At 35.7% G+C, this 19,637-nt stretch overlaps 1 protein-coding gene across 16 annotated transcripts in view; it reads left to right on the top strand.

Annotated features, from left to right (window-relative positions):
- Nucleotides 1-19,637, top strand: part of Utrn (utrophin) — a 527,655-nt gene that overhangs the window by 373,529 nt on the left and 134,489 nt on the right. For all 16 annotated transcript variants that reach the window (XM_087190253.1, XM_087190252.1, XM_087190262.1 and 13 more), the window contains 2 exons: nt 5,778-5,950; nt 14,694-14,850. In XM_087190253.1, the coding sequence (XP_087046379.1) occupies nt 5,778-5,950; nt 14,694-14,850 (330 nt within the window). The remainder of the gene's footprint in view (nt 1-5,777; nt 5,951-14,693; nt 14,851-19,637) is intronic.

Below are 19,637 nucleotides of genomic sequence, written 5' to 3' on the forward strand. Positions count from 1 at the left end.
TACAAATTCCCAATGATGAATGTGATCATATTGTATACCTAATATGTACCAATAAAATTAATTTTTTAAAAAACTGCTTTGACATGGTCAGAAATTAAAGAGGAATTGTGTGCCCCAGGATTGTAGTTTGAAATATTTCAAATGTGAGAATTTATGACCAGTTTGTCAAATTTGTTCAAGTTCGATTGACTACACTATCTGATTTGGGGGATCCGGGTGAGATAAAGGCTTGGTCATGTGAAACATTTAATAAGTGCTCTTAAGAAGCAAGTGTTTGTGTACAGATCACATCTGCTGATACAGGGTACGTCGTAGAAGGGAAGCCAACATATTTTAATTCACTATTATTTTGGAGTGTTTCAGAGTCAAGTGGGATAGAGTCAAGGATTTGGCGCATTTTTTGGTTGTGAGAGATTTTTGTTTGTAGCAGTTTTTACTACGTTTGAATTTCGAATGTAGTTGATTAGTTCTCTATCATTGCAAATTGGATTGTTCAGATTATCTTGAAAGTGCAGTAAATTGTTTGTCACACTTAGTAATTCGATGTTTCTACTCTGCTGTCTTTTTTGTTTGTTTTTTGGTATGGAGGATTGAACTCGGGTCCTTGCGCTTTCGAGGCAGGCAACAGAACCACTGAGCTCAATCCCCAGCCCTTTACTCTGTTGTCTTACATATATTTGTAATCACAGACAATGGGCAAAGAACATTCCGTGTTGCCAGTTGTTTGTCAAGTTATAAAGGCTACTGCAGAGTTTGTGGTTTAATATTGGTCAAAATATTATTCAATTGATAATTAAAATCTGTGAGATTAGTTGTGAGAAGAAAATGCAGGCTATAGAATAACAGATTGAATAATTGGCTGAAATCAATAAAGTAATTGAAATAATTGAATAATTAATTATAATTACTCATTACCTTGGAAACCTTATAAACTGTCTCAATACATATTTACATGTGAAAAATAACCTTTGGTGATAACATTCAATTGTTATATTATTATTTAGGTAATCTGACTTTTGAAAATTTGTGATTCCTCATTTTCAAAACTTAAAGCTCTGGCCGTAATCCTGATGAGCTCCTGATAATCAATCCTAAACTGTCTCAGAGATCCGGTCTGATTTCTGAAAGGCACTGTGGATTTATTTTCTCCTGATGGTTAACACTGTTTATTTAACCTGAGCTTTGGGCACATAATAGGGAAGTTGTTGCTAACCTCGCTTCTTCACCTTCGGTAACGGGGTCAAAACTCCTTCAGAGAAAACATTGCTGTGGCCATGTAGGGTTAGGTAAATATGCTGTGGAAAAATAAACCAAAATGGTGTCAAAGAGGAGGATTCTGTTCGAGCACCAATTGAACACAGTACTTGTTGAACACTTCTTGTAGGGTGGTACTGTTCTAAATCTGTTTCTTATTAGAGGCTTCAAACAGTTCCGTTTGTTGTAATCTGAAGAAACATTTTTACTGAAATAGTTACAGCTACTGCTTGATTTTGATTATAGACCATTATAAACCAGTAAAACGTATGTGATATTCATTAGAAAGTGTTTGTGGTTGTATCACTGTGAGCTATGTGAATGAGGAGATGTCCATTTAAGGACAACATTGATATTATCAGTTATAAAATAAGTAAAAAGTAAATAAAGAAATAAATGAATGGTTTCTTCTCTTTGTGAAGTTTATTTTGACCTGATGGTGGGTGTACTTTGCAGCAAGAGGGATTATTCATCAATGATACTCTGCTAACCTTTCCAGCTATCTTCTGGAGGACTCTTCTGAAAGTTTGTCTAATGCTGTTGGTGGTATTCCACTAGACAAAAACATGTAGTCCTCTTTTTCTGTCTTCTGGTTGTTCTCAACCTTCTACGTTACACTTATATTATTTAAAGATCCTTTTCAAGTGAATCCGTAAGACATTTCTCCTGCCCTATTTTCAAATGTCAGTTCAACTATTTGACTCTCTTGCTTTAGCCCTGTGCGCACATGACTAGCTCATGTTAAATACTTGGAAGAGCATGGCTTTGTGCTTCTAGATAGATTACACTCCCATACTAATTATCAGTAACCATTTGGTGCTATTTAAACTTCAAACAGGCTGGCAGGTGACACAGGTAAGCATCAGCAGGTCCAAGTCTCCAGCTGTGCCGCGAGAGTAATCCTTCTTTCATGAGACTTTAATTATTTTAGCATTTGATGCTATCTCAGGGTCATCTTGATTTTAAAACCAGTGCATCACTACACGGTGATCTATGGAGGGACATGATTTATGAACTGTATTTAATTCTAAATTTTCAATGAAAACTTATGCAGGACTTTGCAGTACAGGCAAATTTTAGTTCCCTATTTTAAAAATTTTAAGTGAAGAAATTGAACAAAATGATTACTGCATTCCCTTCCAATTCTTTGTTTTCTCTTGACACTACAGTAGCTAATTTGCCAGTCAGTCAAGACGAACTTATCCATGTGTTTATTCATATTTATACACTTATTTATGTATCAGCTATGTGTCCTATTTTATATTAGACTCATACTTTATAACAGACACTGTGAATGATGCAGAAGAAATTAGAAGATTGTTTTCTGCTTAAAGGAGCCCTTTAGCGTACTTGGCAAAATAAATATGCCATGAAATGTTAAGTTAAAAAATAATGTATGCTGATTTCCTTTACTTTGATCATTTTCTGGTTATTGATTTGCTTCTTAACTGAAGATGGTGTTCATGTGTGGAAGGGCTTTCCACATATTGAAAGTGATAATCCAATGTGAACATCTGCTCCTTGCTAGTGCTCTTAAAGAATGTTTCATACAAGTCCTTCGCATCATTGGCTGGGCCAGTTTGCAGTCCTGCTGTTTTATTCCATTCATCATCCTTGCTGGGTTGCAAAACAATTACCTGATCTGATGAGAGGAGGTAAATTTACTTTATGCTTTTGGCATCCTGACTTCCGGATGCTGCAAATGCTCTTATTTATGCATCTTGATGCACACTATCTTTCTGCCTCTCTTAAATATGAAAGGAAGCAAATAATCTGATCAGCCTACACCAGGATGTTGTGGTTTGAGTTGCCTTGTGATTTTAGGTGTGGTCCACCAATCTTGATGTTTAGGAATCTACACAGGAAATTTGAGGCCAGGTTCTTTTTGGCAGTGGAGAATAAATAGTTGCTTTGCTGACTGTCACTGAGCTTCTTGAGAAATATTGTAGTCATGCAGATAAGACAGCAAATATTGCCTTTAGCCTTTTCATGTGTAGCTCTTGAAATTCCTTAAAATTCATTTTAGGACACAAAAATAGAGTAGTTCCATGCTAGGAACCATGCCTAATCCAAGAACCTTAATCAATATGCTGCTGTTTTCTCCTGCTGCCTTACCCATTTCTGCTTTTCATTGCTTGGATTAGGCAATGCTATGTGTGGAAAATGACAATCTCATCATTATCTTAGTTTGGGATGCTTCAAATTGAAATACCCCATGGGAAAAAATTTTGTTGAAAAGTTCTTTGGTATAATCTCTTGGACAGCATGGTTCCTAGCATGGAACTATTCTATTTTTGTCACCCATATGAGGTGAACACAAGTCATATTGACACCTTTTACAAGATTTATGATTAAACAATCTCAGCTTTTGCTCAGGGGTAGGCCTCATTTTGGGTGTACAGGTCACACCTTGCAGATGGACTTGACTTTGCCATTTAGGGTCAGATAACTTCAGAAATCAGTGGGCTTGCAAATGTGAAACATAAATCTTGTAGTTAGGGTCAATCAAACTTTGTGTTCATCTCATCCACTTTCCAAATCTGGTCCTGTTAGCAGCAAGTTAGCCAGCACAAATCCCATCGGAAATGCTAGCAGGGCAGTGCTACCTTCCAAATATGATACTTGGAGTAGTGAGGTGTGAGACCTTTCTGTGAATGGCCCTGGTTAGTGAAAGTCTGAGGGTAACTGAAGAATGGTCACTCAGATGTAGATCTCCAAGCCTTGGTTCTTGATGGATACTTAACAGAAATGAGTTTTAAATGAATAAAAGGATACTGGATATCCGAAGAACTTTTGTGTAAATTAGTATCATGTTCATTTAGAATTGGAGAAACTCAAGAGTGAGGCTTAGTCGGTTTGTGTTGCTATAACAAGATACCTTGAACTAGATGGCCTATAAACAATAGAACCTTGTTTCTCACAGTTCTGGAGACTGGAAGTCCAAGACCTAGGCCCTGGCAGATCTGGTGTTTGATGAGGGCCCACTTTCTGGTTCATAGATGGTGCCTTCTAGTTCTGTCCTTAAATGGCAGAAGGGCAAGACAAGCTGTGTGGGCCTCTCTCATAAGAGAGGGCTCTGCCTCAGGACCTAATCATGTGCCATAGGTCCCACCTCCTAACACTATCCAGTTCTGGGTCAGAATTTCAGAATACAAAATTTGAAGGGACATAAACATTTAGACTACAGCAGAGGCATATAAAAGAAGACTTAAGATGAGGAGATGATACGGTTATTGTGTTTAAGAGTTTGCTGCCTTTTTGCTATTTCAGATTCATTGCTTGTTTCTCTGACAAGTTGCAAATACATGTTATCAGTTATTGCCATGGAGACCAACATTACACCTTCATGGCCTGCCCTGGTGTCCATTTTTCAGTTCACACTCATTTGTTGATTGTTAGTGGCTGTCGCACCAGAGTTAGTCACATTTAGGTTGCCTCCATTTAATTCAGGATGGAAAGACAACTGTCAAATTTGTATGTATATTGGCAATCTTATAATGAGAGAATAGTAAAATTATTGATTTATCTAATTGCAAAAAGAAATCCTGCTTTTTTTAGAAACTTTGAAACTCAGAGAACTGTAACAAAGAAAACTAAAATTATCAGTAAACCTTATAGAGATTACACTAGTTTTGTTTTTTGTCTTTTTTGCAATCTCTTAATGTATAATTGTTCAGTTATATATAAATATATAAGATAATTTAAGCATCTCCACTAAAAATTAAGTTATAATGCACAAGTTTGTACTTCTGTTTTAAAACAATATTACTCAATGGGTTAAACATTTTTATTAATTTACATTCTTAGGACAGATAGTTTTTATAATACTTTTACAGTTCTTTTTACAAACTGCCAAATGCTTTCTTAAAGTATGAACCAAATTTTATTATTTATAATTTTCATTTTATTCATCCTCTACTCAAATTCAGTTCATAAAAAATTAACTATTTGTCTACTTACCAGGAGAAAATATTTTATTAGTATTCTTACTGAAGATGATCCTGTGTATGAAAATTTTTGTTTAAAATTTTAAAATAAATTTTATAAAATTAAAAGGGTAAGCTACTCATACGTTTGTCAAAATAGGAAAATCATTTAAAATTATATAATAAGAGAATAACCTATGTAAGCCTCATATTGTTAGGGAAGTTTTACCCATGTGTAAAGGGAGAAAGAATCTAAATAACATGTAAAATTCAGTGATTGAGCAATGACAGTTGTATAAAAATTCAGAAATTGCTCACTGACTCTAAAATGCTAACATTTAACTTAATGATGCATGAAATTTAGACTATAATATGTTCTGTTTTTAAGAAGTGGGAAATCAATGTATTGAAGATTTAAAGACTTATTTTCAATGTGAGAATTATGGAAATGCTAATTTGTTACTTCTTTCACGATGAATTATTTTGCTTCAAAGCAATTTATTTGCAAATATAAAAAAATAAAGCTCTATATAGAAATCACAAGTAACGTTGACACTAATACCTAACATTTGCCTTATCTCTTATTTTTCTCTGCAGGACATCCAGGCAGAAATTGATGCCCATAATGACATATTTAAAAGCATTGATGGAAACAGGCAGAAGATGGTAAAAGCTCTGGGGAATTCTGAGGAGGCTACTATGCTTCAACATCGACTGGATGATATGAACCAAAGATGGAATGACTTGAAAGCAAAATCTGCTAGCATCAGGTCAGCACAGTCAACATCTAAATACAAAGAACCAAAGGTGGCAAATTGTTGTGATTTTTGCATATTAGAAAGAGAAAGGGCAGTATATCACCAGTGCTGCTCCTTCAAAGTAGTTTAAGATTTAAATGCAAAATCTCTTTTCTTGGTTATATTTTTAGCCACTTTCATGTTCAGTGCTCTTTGCCTATTGTTCCTGACTGTTAACAGAGGTCCATTTAATTTCTTTTTTTGGTAACAGGGATTGAACTCAGGACCTTGCGCTTGCAAGGCAGGTGCAGTGCCACTGAGCTAAATCCCCAGCCCCCCCATTTCATATTTTAAACCATGTGATACTAATAATAATGCTACCAACATCTGCTAATGTTTGAGTTTTTACCTTTACCAAGGACTGTGTGAAGGTCTTTGTAAGCATTAATTAGTACATTCGTACATTGCATGACACGGTTTCTGTCAATGACCAAGTGCATATATAGTGAAATATATTGCCTAGTGATGTCATAGCCATCTTAGTTTGTGTAAGTCCATCTGATGATGTTTGCACAATGACAAAATTGCCTAATGACATGTTTCTCAGAATGTACCCCAGTTGTTCAGTGACGCATGACTGTACTTGGAAAATCCTAGTGAAGTGAATTGTAAAAATCCTTTCTTATATGAGGAAACAAGAGATTTAATGAATGTGAGGAACTTGCCAAGTTTTTGAGATAACAAGTGCTGAGCCAGGATTTCAGCCTAGATCTTTTTGACTCTGGCTTTGAATGTGTTCTTGCTTCATTGTGTTGTGTTTTTGTTCAACTTGAAGATAATATTTAAAGAGAATAAATATCTCATTGACACTAAAATGGAAAATTGATGGTTCTTATCTGCATTTGGAAAGAATAATATTAAATAAGTATGAACCTTAAGACCAGAATTCTGACTAGGAAAAGATCTTGAAAAATTATCCAGGGTGATAGAATGATTAGTGTTAATGGGGGTCAAGAATATTGTAATAGTTGGAAGACAGTTTCTAAGTAGGTATAAATTTATAGGCTACTGAATGAAGAACGTGTTATTGAAAAATTCAAAGAACAATGTCAATGGGAAGTGATAGATCAGTTTCTCCTGCTGTATCATTGTGTTGAGAAATGCATCCAGAGCCTTAATAACAGATGACCTTAAACTTGATTCTTTGACTTTGCTATGAATTCTCTGGTCTTAGGCAAATTGCTTACGCCCTCTCTACCTTAAAAACTCAGGGTATAAATATTTAACCCACATGATTGTTGCGAAATTGGATGAGATGATTGGTTAGGACCTTGAGCTGTGTGGAGTCTGCCTGCTAATCTGCCAGTCTCTGTAGCATCTAGTTCATTTTTTCATACACAAATTTTGTTCAGGAGTCTGCCTCAACTGATTTTGAGATTTCATCTAGTAACTTCACAGACAGCAGAAATCTTGAAAGATTATTTGTTACATTTGATTTTTTAAAAATTTTCTTTCTGATAAGATGCTCCAAAAGACTTGTTCTTCAGGGGCTCATAGAGGGGAATTTGTAGTTCTTCTTGTACTTAAGGAAGTGTGTAAGGTGGCATAGTCTGGACTCCTCTATCCAGAGATTCCCGTGGAAATGATGCCAACACCAGCCAATTGTACTTTTTAAATAGGAAAATAATTAGGGGGCACTGTACCCAGAGAAACTATACTTAATTAAGACTTGACTTTTCAACTTGCAAGATCTTATCGGGTTGTAACTTTCTGTTCCTCATAAATATAAACAAATAAAAATGTTAACATTACAGTTCAGAGCACTCACTGAGGATCTAGTGAACCAGAAATCTAAGCTAATTAACTAAAAGCAATAGGACTGGCTCAGGTGAAGATTGTACACAAGGTCCTGGAATATCGAGAGCTTAGCTTCTTTAGGCAGGAGGATTTAATAAAGGCCTACACCATAAACAGATCATTCCAAGTGGAAAGCTACAGAAAAAAAATCTTGGGGCTTTCCTGGGAGTTTCTTCCTATGCCTATCAAATCACATTCTTTTTTTCCAACCTGAAAAGAAGGAACTTTATACTACAGTTGGAATAGTATTTGGTAAGCAAATCAAGAGTATTTTTAGAAGATAGATTGTTTAGAAGATTTTAGAAGATAGATTGTTTCAGTAGATTTCTGCACAAAGACAGATCATATATTCTGGTAAAACATAATAATGAGTCAAAATAATCACCTTAGAACCTACCTCAGGAGATTTACATATGCCTGTGAGCTCTTAATGAAAGCTTAGTTCTACATTTAAGGCATTGCTAATTATAAGTAAGAGATGGTCCATGCCCCTAAGGGTTCACAGACCTTGAAGGTAGAGCCCAAAAGAGAGAGTGGTTATTCTCAATTCAGGTGATAATTAGAGCTCCCAGGAAAGAGGTGATTCCTAAGCAGAGCTTTGGAAGGCCTAGAAGTCTTCCTCAGGTAGATGGGGTCAGGAGGGGGAAGGGCATCTGTGCAAGAGGCTTAAAAAAACCAGTGTTTTCAGAAAAGTTTATTTACATCTTCCGGTATTTTCAGCTGTGGAATTCTTAGCTTTAAATTTCTCTTTTCTTCCTGAACCAGCTTATTTCTAGTTGTTTAAATCTTCCCTGATTTCAGACTTCACCGACCCCTTTGCTCCCCACTGTTGTACATTGACCTTGGAGCTCATTGTAAGACATTTAGTGAAGTCAGGACCTTAATTTCTTCTCCCGGTTGAACGTTTTTGGTCTACTTTTCCAACCTCTGACACTGATGACTGCACTCTTTCTATTTCTTGTTATTAACATTTCTGTAATTGGACACTTTCTACTTAGGATTGGTGTGGTGATTCCAAATGATTTTTCTATCGTATTCTCCACACCCCTATTTTAAAGGATTATGATTCCACTTTAGCCCCAAACCTCCCTTTCTGCAGGTGGCCTTGCTTCATTCTTCTCTGAACATGAAGTCATCTGACCAGTGCCTTTCTGGTCCTTGCAGAATGTAATATTCATGGGGTCCATGTTTCCAGGTGTGTTTTGATTTTGCTGAAGTCCATATTGTCATGGCAGAGAACATGTGGCACAATATGCTGTCAACTTTCAGGAAAGGATATCTGCCAAAGATTATAATAATAGCTAATATTTATTGAATATTTATGCACCTGATTTACTCTAAGTGCTTTACATGCATTGCCTTCTATCACCATGGTGTGTGTGGTCACTGAGAAAATGTCATAATATGTGGTTTTCTGTCTTAAGTAGTATTTCATAGTCTCTTTAGATGACTATGATTAAACTTTTTAAAGACTGAACTCCAATGTGCTCAGTGTTCTCTAACAATCTTAAAAACAACACATATAATTAGGTATTTCACTTAGATCAGGATAAGAGGAGGTCGCCAAAGATTTGAAACTTCAGCTAGAAGATGCGCTCCTAGGGACTTTGATAATATTTTATGCTCACTGGAAAATATAAATTGGAAATCTACAAATAAATTTAGTACCATGAATGACATGGCTTAATTTTTATGTTAAATTTATTTAGTGTATGATTATATTAATTAAATAGCCACTTACCAGCCTAATGATGTTTAATGCAGATCCTTATTAACATATGGTTTCAAAGGCCAGAGAAGTTGTCAAATCTAATGAAAACAGAGTTCGAGATAAAATTCTATCTTCCTGTTCTTTTATGATCCTCTTAAAAATGCAGGGCACCATTTTAAAAGCCCTTAGAGAAAATTGATTTTTAACATCATTTACATCTACATCATTTACAACCACATTTTACAGGTCATTGTCATCACTTTCAGCCTTAGATAACTGTTTTCTTAATCATATTATAAAACTACTAAAAATCTCCTTGTACCAAATCTAATAGAGGAAGATTCTATTACTTTCTTCTCATTTTTCCCTGGAACAGTACTTTCATCCGAACTTTCTGTAAGAAGAAAATGTGCTTTCTCTATCTGCTCTGATCAGAGACTAGCCATGTGTGGCATATCAAATATGTACGGTGCAGCTAGTGAAACTGATGACTTGAATTTCAAATTTTATTAATCACAATCAAGCTAAATTTAAATTTAAATAGCCTCATGTTGCTGGTGATTGCCGTGTTAGAAGCATAACTTTAGGCTTGTTTTCAGCAGAGGCTAACCTTTGAAAACTCTAATCTTTTCTTCTGGTAGTTGTAATTCTCTTCTGAAGAGCAGGAATAATCCTCTTTTAATGTAACCTGTTATTCTTGCACTAATTAAGCTGTTTTCATTATGACCTTGTTTATTACCTGTGTATTTTACTATAAACCAAAAAGCAATTGCATTTATAGAAAAATTCCAAATTTATTATCTTCTACATTAGGGGGTAGTATATCTTTGTCTCCTCTGAACTTGGGTCATTAAGTCTTTGTTAGACCTACTTTCCAAATGTATTCTTACTTGTCCCCAGATCTATCTGGGCAGTTCCTGTCCATCCTCTTAAATGCTGCCTTTGGTGAAAGCAGTATAGCAGAAGAGTTTAGATTTTAGGTTGGATTCAAACTTCTTGCTGTTGTCCTGAAGATGTTCCTACCTTCTCTGTGTTGTAATTCCCCATAGAACTGTGGCCAGGTTTCCTGTCTTGGAGTACCTTTGCTTTACTTGAATTTCTTCTACTTTGGCCCAGAACAGTTTACTGAATGACTTTCTGTTTCTCAAAGTGTGGATCCTGATAGCAGAGTAGTTGTGCCATATATATTTGTATCGGATAAATGAAAAACAGTTTTCTTTTAACAAATGCCTGTCTTCACTTACACTATTTCCTTTCATGTCTTTACTCCGGAGAAGGAATGGTAATTTGTTTGAAGATACGGTTTCTGTGAAAGGAGAGACCATCGACAATTTAAATCAGATATTAGTTAGTGGTTTCCACCATAGTTACTCTTCTACTATATTTAAATAATTAAGTACCATTTTTATGGATCATTATCTTCCGACAAATTTTTGTATATATATATATATTTGAATTCTTATGCACTTTATTTTAAATTGTTGTATAAATGATAATATTTTAAAAGGATAACTTGTGCAAAGCATCTTTCGTAGTAGACATTATCTTAGATTGATTATACAGTCAGTGAAAGTATCTATTGCTTTGTATACATCAAATAGCCAGAGGATGAATTGAAGCAGTTTGAAAGTTAGGATAAGTAAACAAGAACCCGCGGCGATTTAGTTAGATAAAGCAAAGTTTTAAATGAAGATTCAGAAAACGTGATTGATGACTTGTTATCTATGGTCTTGGGAGATTTAAGTTTTAAAATGTTTGTAGTAACATTGAGAAAGTACAACTAAGCCAAATACAAATGAAATTTTTTTTCTTAAAAACATTCAATAGGGCTGGGGGGGATTTAGCTCAGTGGCTCCGACACCTGCTTCGAAAGCACAAGGTTCGATCCCCGGTACCAAAAAAAAAAAAAAAACAAGAACAAAAAAAACATTCAACCCACTGCCCAGGAAAAGGCTTTCATCTTTCAAGATGAAAGAATGAAAATGAAACAGGAACAACGACAGCTACTACAGAAGCATGCATTTACTTGGGCATATGGTAGCAATCCACTAAATTCAGAGTTGTGGTTATTGAAAAATAAGCAGAGCAGATTTGCCAGGCAGAGATTCTGCCAGATGAGCTTGCTTTTTACTATGGGAAAGTACAGATGCAAAGAAATAAATATTCCAATCTTTTCTAATTTCAAAGCCACTTCAGCATCTCTTTTAAAAAGTATTGCCTTCATCTTTATAGGTAGTCCTTCAGGTGCTGAGTATGGGTAAGGTTCAGTGATCAATTTCATTATTTCTGTGCAATCAGAAGAGTTAATTGTATTGCAAAAGACATTTGCTTGCTCTTCAATACATGTGTACAACTGATTGCAAAGGAATATAATGCGTGGCTGTTACTGATTAATGAGTGAAACTTCAGATTTTGAAGATGCACGATAAGATCCGAATAAGAGGTCAGGGTGCAGGTGTAAGTGATTTGCACATGGAAACTTCAAGCATTTCTTCACTGACTGAGGACCTCTGATTTTAGGCTGTGTTTTGCATTTTGAAATATTGGAAAGAAATTGAAATAGTTCAGTCACATGGACTAGCTGCAGCAAGGCTTATAACTGCAGAGAGTTTTCAATTAATGTAATTGGAATTACTGAGTTTTGCTCTGCAACAAGTGAAATTATTGTTTATCGAGGAAAGGTAATTACATGTTTGGACTAAAATTAATCAAGAGAAACACAGAGAAACTGGAGCTCAAGCAGAATCAGGACATTGTTAAAACAATATTGTAATGTGAGGTCAATCACCGCACCTGTGGAACACACAAAAACAATAGTAAATGTAGGAAATTAAAATAAATTTTCTATCATATAATTCTCAGAGGATTTAAAAATACTTTGAACTTCTTTCTGTGTCCAAATTATTTTTTATTGTATTACACAGGGTTAGCTTTTCATCACTGAGATGAAATATCTGAGAAAAATCAAAAAAAATTTTAGGGGAGGCACAATACTGGAGATTGAACCCAGGTTTTTGTACTGAGTTATGTCTCTAGTCCTTTTTTATTGAGACAGGGTCTCACTAAGTCACTGAATTGCCCAGGCTGGGCTCATACCTGTGGTCCTCCTGCCTCAGCATCCCAGAATGTTGGGATTACAGGCATTTGCCACCATGACTAAATGGAAGTGAACTTATAAGGAAGAGAAAGATACATGGTTTCAGAGGTTGCAGTCCATGGCTGCTTGGCTCTGTTGCTTTGGACCTGTGGTGTCATAGTATATCATGGTGAGGAGTGCCTGGTGCAGGGAACTGCTGATCTCATGATGGCTGGGAAGTACAGAGAGAGAGAGGAAGAGACTGGAGTCCTGATACTGCCTTCAAGTGCCACTTCCAATGACCTAATTTTGTTCCACCCGGCCCTGCCTCCCAACAGCAGCAAAAGCTGGTGAGCAAGTCTTTAGCATGTACGTGTTTGGGGAACATTTAAGATCCAAATTATAATACAAAGGTGACATTTTTGATTAAGACATAGACTTTTTGAGTCTGAGTACTTTATTTCATATTAAACAGTTTGTAAATAGATTGGGAGATAATGACCTTTGACATGTAACTGCATGAGAATACTGGTTACATGTATATAAAATTCTAGTATTTCAAAAGGTATGCAGACCTTCAATTTTTTGATAGATTATGATTATTATGTTTTGAATTAGATCTGAACTAGAGAATAGAGATTTCTGGTTGTTCTGAAAAATAATGAACTTTTAAATAAAAATATCATATTGTTGATTATCTGTTGATCGGAAGACCACCTAATGTGATAAATGAGTGAACATTTGTTTGAGTTAACTATGAATTCAGCTATGAATTTTGAGACAGATGTTCAAGTAAGTCTTGTTTGAACAAGGAAATTACTGTACAGAGAGGTCCTCAGACAACAGTGGCTGTGCCTGTTAGGTTGGTCCCATACCACTTGGTAAAGGAATCGATTTATGAAAGTTGGAATCGTAATGTCAATGTCAAGGTGAGAGTGGTATTAGAGGATATGAAGTGTGATCTACAGAAGTTTCTTGTAGCTGAGTTTGCCCCATGTAAGTCCTTTGACCTTGCTAAGCCTTCACCCTTTGGAAACTGTCCTACAACAAGGCTGTGTTTATCAGCCTTACCTCTGAACCTGGAAGATCAGATAGTCAAGGAAATTCCATTGCACCAGGTTGGGGCTTAAGTCTACACCCGCTGTGGGTGACGGATCATTGAGGAAAGCCCAGTTCCTTGAGTTTTCTTTTCCTTACTGATCCATATTTTCAAATCCAGTCCTCCGTAGACTCGAGGCAGGGTAAATGGGATTTCTCCAGGCCCATAACAAGAGCAAAGAAAAATTTGTGCTTTGATTTATACTTCTGTTTCCAAGTGCTTTTGCTCTTATTGGAATCTTAACTACATAAAATATACTTTTAAAACATACACTTTTTTTTTGTTTTTTTTTTTGCTACTGGGGCTCAAACTCGGGACCTTGAGCTTGTGAAGAAGGCAGCGGAACCACTGAGCTAAACCCCCGGGCCTAAAATATACACTTTATTTATGAAGTTCATAACTGAGCAATTCTGAAGGTGCATTTTTGTGCTTAAACTAAAAATTATTACTGAAACAAAGAATTCCCCATTAAGGCACTGTATAAAATACTACAGTCAATGGTTTGGACCCAGTTGTTCCCTGTGTACATGGTCACTTGTTACTGGATATCAACTGATAATCAGCTGATAAAAATATATAAAAATTAACTGTTTACTGTGGTCTTGGTAGTAACCACATCTGGTATGTTTCTTTCTAAGCATTTTTGTCCACACAATTTCCCTTATTCCTCCTCCCATCCTTTCTCCCTATTTATAAATAAAAGAAAACTCTTGGATGTGTATATATATTATGCATATGCTGTGAAAAATGGCTTTGTAATTTTACATTATATCATGGACATTCCTCTTGAAGGCCTCATATTCATGCTTTAGAGGTGTGGATGTATACATTTAAAATATCCCAAGTATCCTCTGAATGTTACAGCTTATTCAATATAACTGTTTTTTATGGGAATATTATTTTTTTCTCCAGTCAGTCTCTTTTTGGAAGTGAACATTAGTTGGTCATACAATATTATTTGGCTAAAGGAAGTTACATAATTCTATAAATGCAATTCATACCCCTAACTGTGGCCAGTGTTCTTTCTCCACAGGGCCCATTTGGAGGCCAGTGCTGAGAAGTGGAACAGGTTACTGGCGTCTTTAGAAGAACTGATCAAGTGGCTGAATATGAAAGATGAAGAGCTTAAAAAACAAATGCCCATTGGTGGAGATGTTCCCGCCTTACAGCTCCAATACGACCATTGTAAAGTAAGTTGATCATCTAGGGTGAGCGTCATTTTTTAAAAAAAATTTGGTGAAGTGAATACTTCAGACAAAATTCTGGATGAATACCAAATTTGAAGTGATTAGCAGAGCCCCCTTCCTGTTTCTGTTTATACTTAGGCATTTTATGTAGATTTCATTCATGGCTGCCATTTGTCTCATGTTAAATTATCTGTGTACATTTAGGTAAAACTTTTTGAAACAGTACAAATATCTAAAGGGTAATGTTGCTTTTAGCTTACCATGAAATGTATCCAACTTTCATGTAGATTCTGGAATATTAATATAGTATATTGGGAAAATTTTAAAATGACAAATTAATCTTAAATTCAGAGGTCAGAGAGTCATAAGGAATTATAAACTTATTTATACTCAGTGAAAGTGGAAGAAAAGACTTGTGGTAGTAAAATAAGATTTAAATCTTAAAGCAAATGAACACCATGTTATTGAAATCATTGCATCTGTTTTATTTTTCTGAACTTACACTTTTCCTTAAATGATATTTTTATTTTGTTCAGATTTGCACTTTGATGTGATTAGGAACCATATATGCTGAAATATTATGAACAGACACATCCCCAGATCTTTGTGATTTTAAAATTCTTAGTCTTGTCTACTTTTCAGTGATTTATTTAACATTTTTTCCTATTTTCTCATACATTGCTGATCATTCTTTTTATTTTATTTTTTGATATTTACATGCCACAAGTTCATTCTAAATGCATGCATTTAAATGTAATGCTAGAATTCTGTTCCCCTTTGAAAAATGACAAACACTAGCACGTGCTTCTTCTAAAGGAGGATATAATCTATTTAATCAGTTGCTCTGATAATAGGACCTTGAATTTATTTTATTTTGACCCCTTGTGACTAAGTTATTAAAATTATCATTTGTGTGTAGTTTATCTTTAAGCTTCAGATGTGTTCATTACTAGGAGGCTGGACATGCAAATTTGAACTTAATGGAGCAGTCCAGGCTTGAGCTCAGCATACAGCAGCCTGTGTTGTCAGAATTGTCACACACGCACGCACACACGCATGCACAGAGAGGTGTATTTTCTTTTTTAGGTTTTGATATTTGCTCAAAGTCGAGTGTTCATGAGCCCCCTTTTTGTGTGAGATACAGTGGTCTGCTGTGAACTGTGTGTGGCTGCAGGGTGTAGGGTGCACTGGAGAGGTCTGCAGTGGTGGGGGTTGCTCCTCATAGATGTGATAATGTAGGGCACAGGTGAGAGTGGGTGTTGTCCCCAAGGGGCGTGGTATGGAAGAGGCCCCTCCCAGGATGCCATCCTATTACCATCTCATCAGTGCATTCACCCACTTGAGACAGTGAGAGCCTCATCATGCAGACCCTTCCCCAAAGCCCATTACCAACCAAGCCTTGGGCACATGAGTTCTGGGCAACATTTCAGACCTAAACCATAACAGGCACTAATGCCTTTCTTGAAGGTTCCTTCTTCATGACCTAATCGCCTGTCAGAGACCCTCACTGCATTTCAATATATGAATGTGCAGGCAAACATTTTAACCATAGCAAGTAATTCCATCTGACTACGTAGAATGGAATAATGTAAATGACAATTATTTAAAGAGCTATATCACTTTATGTGTAGTCTTTCACAATCAGCCTTTCCAGATTTTCAGTGTTTTAAATTATATTATTATAAATATCATATATCATGATATAAATATATCATGTATGATTATAATTAATTTTTATTAATATAAATAGATATAATTAGCATGAATCATGCATTGGTATGATTAGGGCATGATTATGCATTGGTATGATTTTCAGAAATATGATACTTATCTGTAATTATTTACCTTTCTTACTGAACATAATCAGCCATGATCATTGAAAAGTCTAAATATCTTTAGACTCATCTGCTGTCAAGTAATTTAAAGATTTGAATAAAACAACTCGAATGAAACAATTGCAAATAGACATCTGAGTGTCTTCTATCGATCATTGGCAGTTTATATATTAAGTTGATTAAACGTTTTTGGGACTTTTTTTGTTTCAGTACTGGGATATTATCCTGTATTCTGAGGCACCTTATGCTGGCTGCATAGCACAGAGCCTAGATACGTCTGTTTTCAGTCCTTCCTGTGCTCCCAGCTCTGTGATACAGGCTTTGGGGAGCATTGTCAGGTCTCTTCAGTCCTTGGTTTCTTCCCATCAGTATATTTAAACTGCTGAGCATGGCATGTATAGCAAATGGTAGCTAAATAATTGCTGTTAGTTATTCTTTAAACTAGGGCTTGTGTGTTCTATTGCATTTTAAATTATAGTTGCTTCGAGCCTACATTTTGTATTTTTCCCTAAATTCATTATGTGTAGGCACTCTTTTAGTGCTTCAACTTACTGAAAGATACTTTAGATTCCTGAGGAAATTGTATGAAGTCATTGAAACAGTGGTATTTTTAAGAATTTATATAGTGTACTATACTATACTAATTTATATAGTATACTATAGTATAGTATAGTCTAGAGACTGAGTCTTGTTCTTCATAAAAGAAAACAGCTTATCCTTGGCCTGGAAAGGCCAAGGGTATAAGCCATATCTGCATGTACCCTGTTTCTCTGAAAATGAGGCTGGGTCTTATATTACTATTACTATTACTATTATTATTATTTGGTACCTGGACTCGAACTAAGGACCTTACGCTTGTGAGGCAGGCGGCTATACCACTGAGCTAAATTCCCAGCCCTATTTTTGCTGCAGAATACACAGTAGGGCTTATTTCATGAGATGTCTTGTTTATTCATGTACAACTATCTACATTTACTCCTGTGCAATAATCTACATGTATTCATGTACAAAAATCTATATTTATTCAAATACAGTCATGTCCTTTTCTTCTGGACCATGGTGGTAACTCTCCAAACCCTGAATTCTGGCCTGAATTTCTTACAATTTAATTTCCTGTAAAACCGTTGGCCCCAACCTCTCATATCCAGCAACAGAGCTTTCCTGAAATGAATGCTTCTCATCCATGTAGCCTGCTTGTAGCATTGGCAACTTAGCTGTCAGTGATTGTACCCCATGAATTCTTCACCCAAGTCACGACCTCTTGCAGGCTGGGCTTGACAAAGCTTCCATTTAATCAAGTGTTAATTGATTGATTATGAGGCAGGAGTGGCAACAAAAATGATGACAGTTAAGAATGATGGTCCACACAAAAGTGCTGAAAATTAGAGGCACCGAAATTCAGAAAATGTTTTTAAAATTCCATACAAGTGCATTAAGTACATCTGTTACAATGGTTGACAGTGAATTATGAAAATTCATATTAGACACAACCACATCTGTTATCAAGTGTGCACTTTATTCATGTGTTGTGTCTGCTCTGATTGGTCATTAGGCAGAGTCTTGAGTTCATCTGTTTACATAGGCGTTTACCTCTCATCCAAAGACATCTGCTTGAGTATTTACAACTAGCTAATTATAATTTATATTATTTATTTGAAGTATTAATGTCAATATTAATATTTATATATTAATAGTATTTTATAATTCAGCATGTCTGTTGTGTGTTGCAACAGATGTACTAAATGTGTTTGTGTGGCTCCCTTAACTGAGCTTATTTTTAGAGTAGGGCTTATATATGAGCATCCTGAAAAATCATGTGAGAGCTTATTTTCTGGATAGATCTTATTCTCAGGGAAATAAGGTACTGCCTTGAGCTGACTTTCAAAGTTTACTAGGCAACTTATAAACATTTAACCATGAGTCTAAATACCTTTAAAAGCTCTCAATATTTGAACTCTGACATAATTTGTAAACAAAGGAACAAAATTTATATGCATTATTTTATGTTTGCGTTTCCATGTCTTGCTACTGTCCAAATGTTCATCCATGATCAAAGGTGTCTATTATGCTAATAGACAGGTCTCTCAGATGTATGCATGTAATCACCTTGGATGTTTAGGGACTGGTTTGTAGGTATTCACATATTTTGGTTCACACACACATGGTCACACACACTATTCTAGTGCTTTATAAGTATATCAGTGATTAATGACTTTTTTACCATAGCTGTTTTGTTTTTGTTTTTGTTTTTGCTTTTGCTTTTGGTACCAAGGATCGAACTCAGGACCTTGCACTTGGGAGGCAGGCGGTGGAACCACTGAGCTAAATCCCTGGCCTACATAGCTATTTTTTATACCAGCAATGCCAATCACTCCATGCCCACCCATCCACTCACTGTATTCACTTAAAGCCTTATTTATTAAAGCTGATGCTTATACACAAAGAGCAAAATGCCTCAGCCTCTGCACCTCAGTGATATATTTTAATAATTCCTAGTCCTAAAAGGCCTATGTTTGTGATTTGTTGGCAGTATCAAAAAGGAATATGCTACATTTTAATTTTTAGGTAAGGGCTCTGAGACTTCAGTTAGAACAATACTGTAAGATCATATTTCAAAGTGTCCCATGTGTTCAAACATCCAGCAGTTGTGGATAAAATATAAAACAGAAAGCCAAACATGGCACAGCTGGGATCTAAAACACGACATTCCATAGGCCAGAAACAAAGTAGAAAAGCAAAGTTTCTAGTAAGGTTGTTACTGCTTAAAAAAAAAACAACCCAGCCCTGGGTGATGAGGAGGAAGAAGCCCAGCAGTTTCTGCCCAAAGCCTCTCTTCCAAACAGAAATGATTGATTCACACATTGGCATTCTTTCTTCCTGTAGTATAAACACTGTGATATTATGAACTATCAATGTATTATGCACTGTTAATTAAATGCCTATACTTTCTTGGAT

Source organism: Heterocephalus glaber, unplaced genomic scaffold (assembly GCF_053883595.1).
Source record: "Heterocephalus glaber isolate CG9 unplaced genomic scaffold, H.glaber_assembly_v1.0 deba00001550, whole genome shotgun sequence".
In the NCBI taxonomy this organism is placed as follows: Eukaryota; Metazoa; Chordata; class Mammalia; order Rodentia; family Bathyergidae; genus Heterocephalus; species Heterocephalus glaber.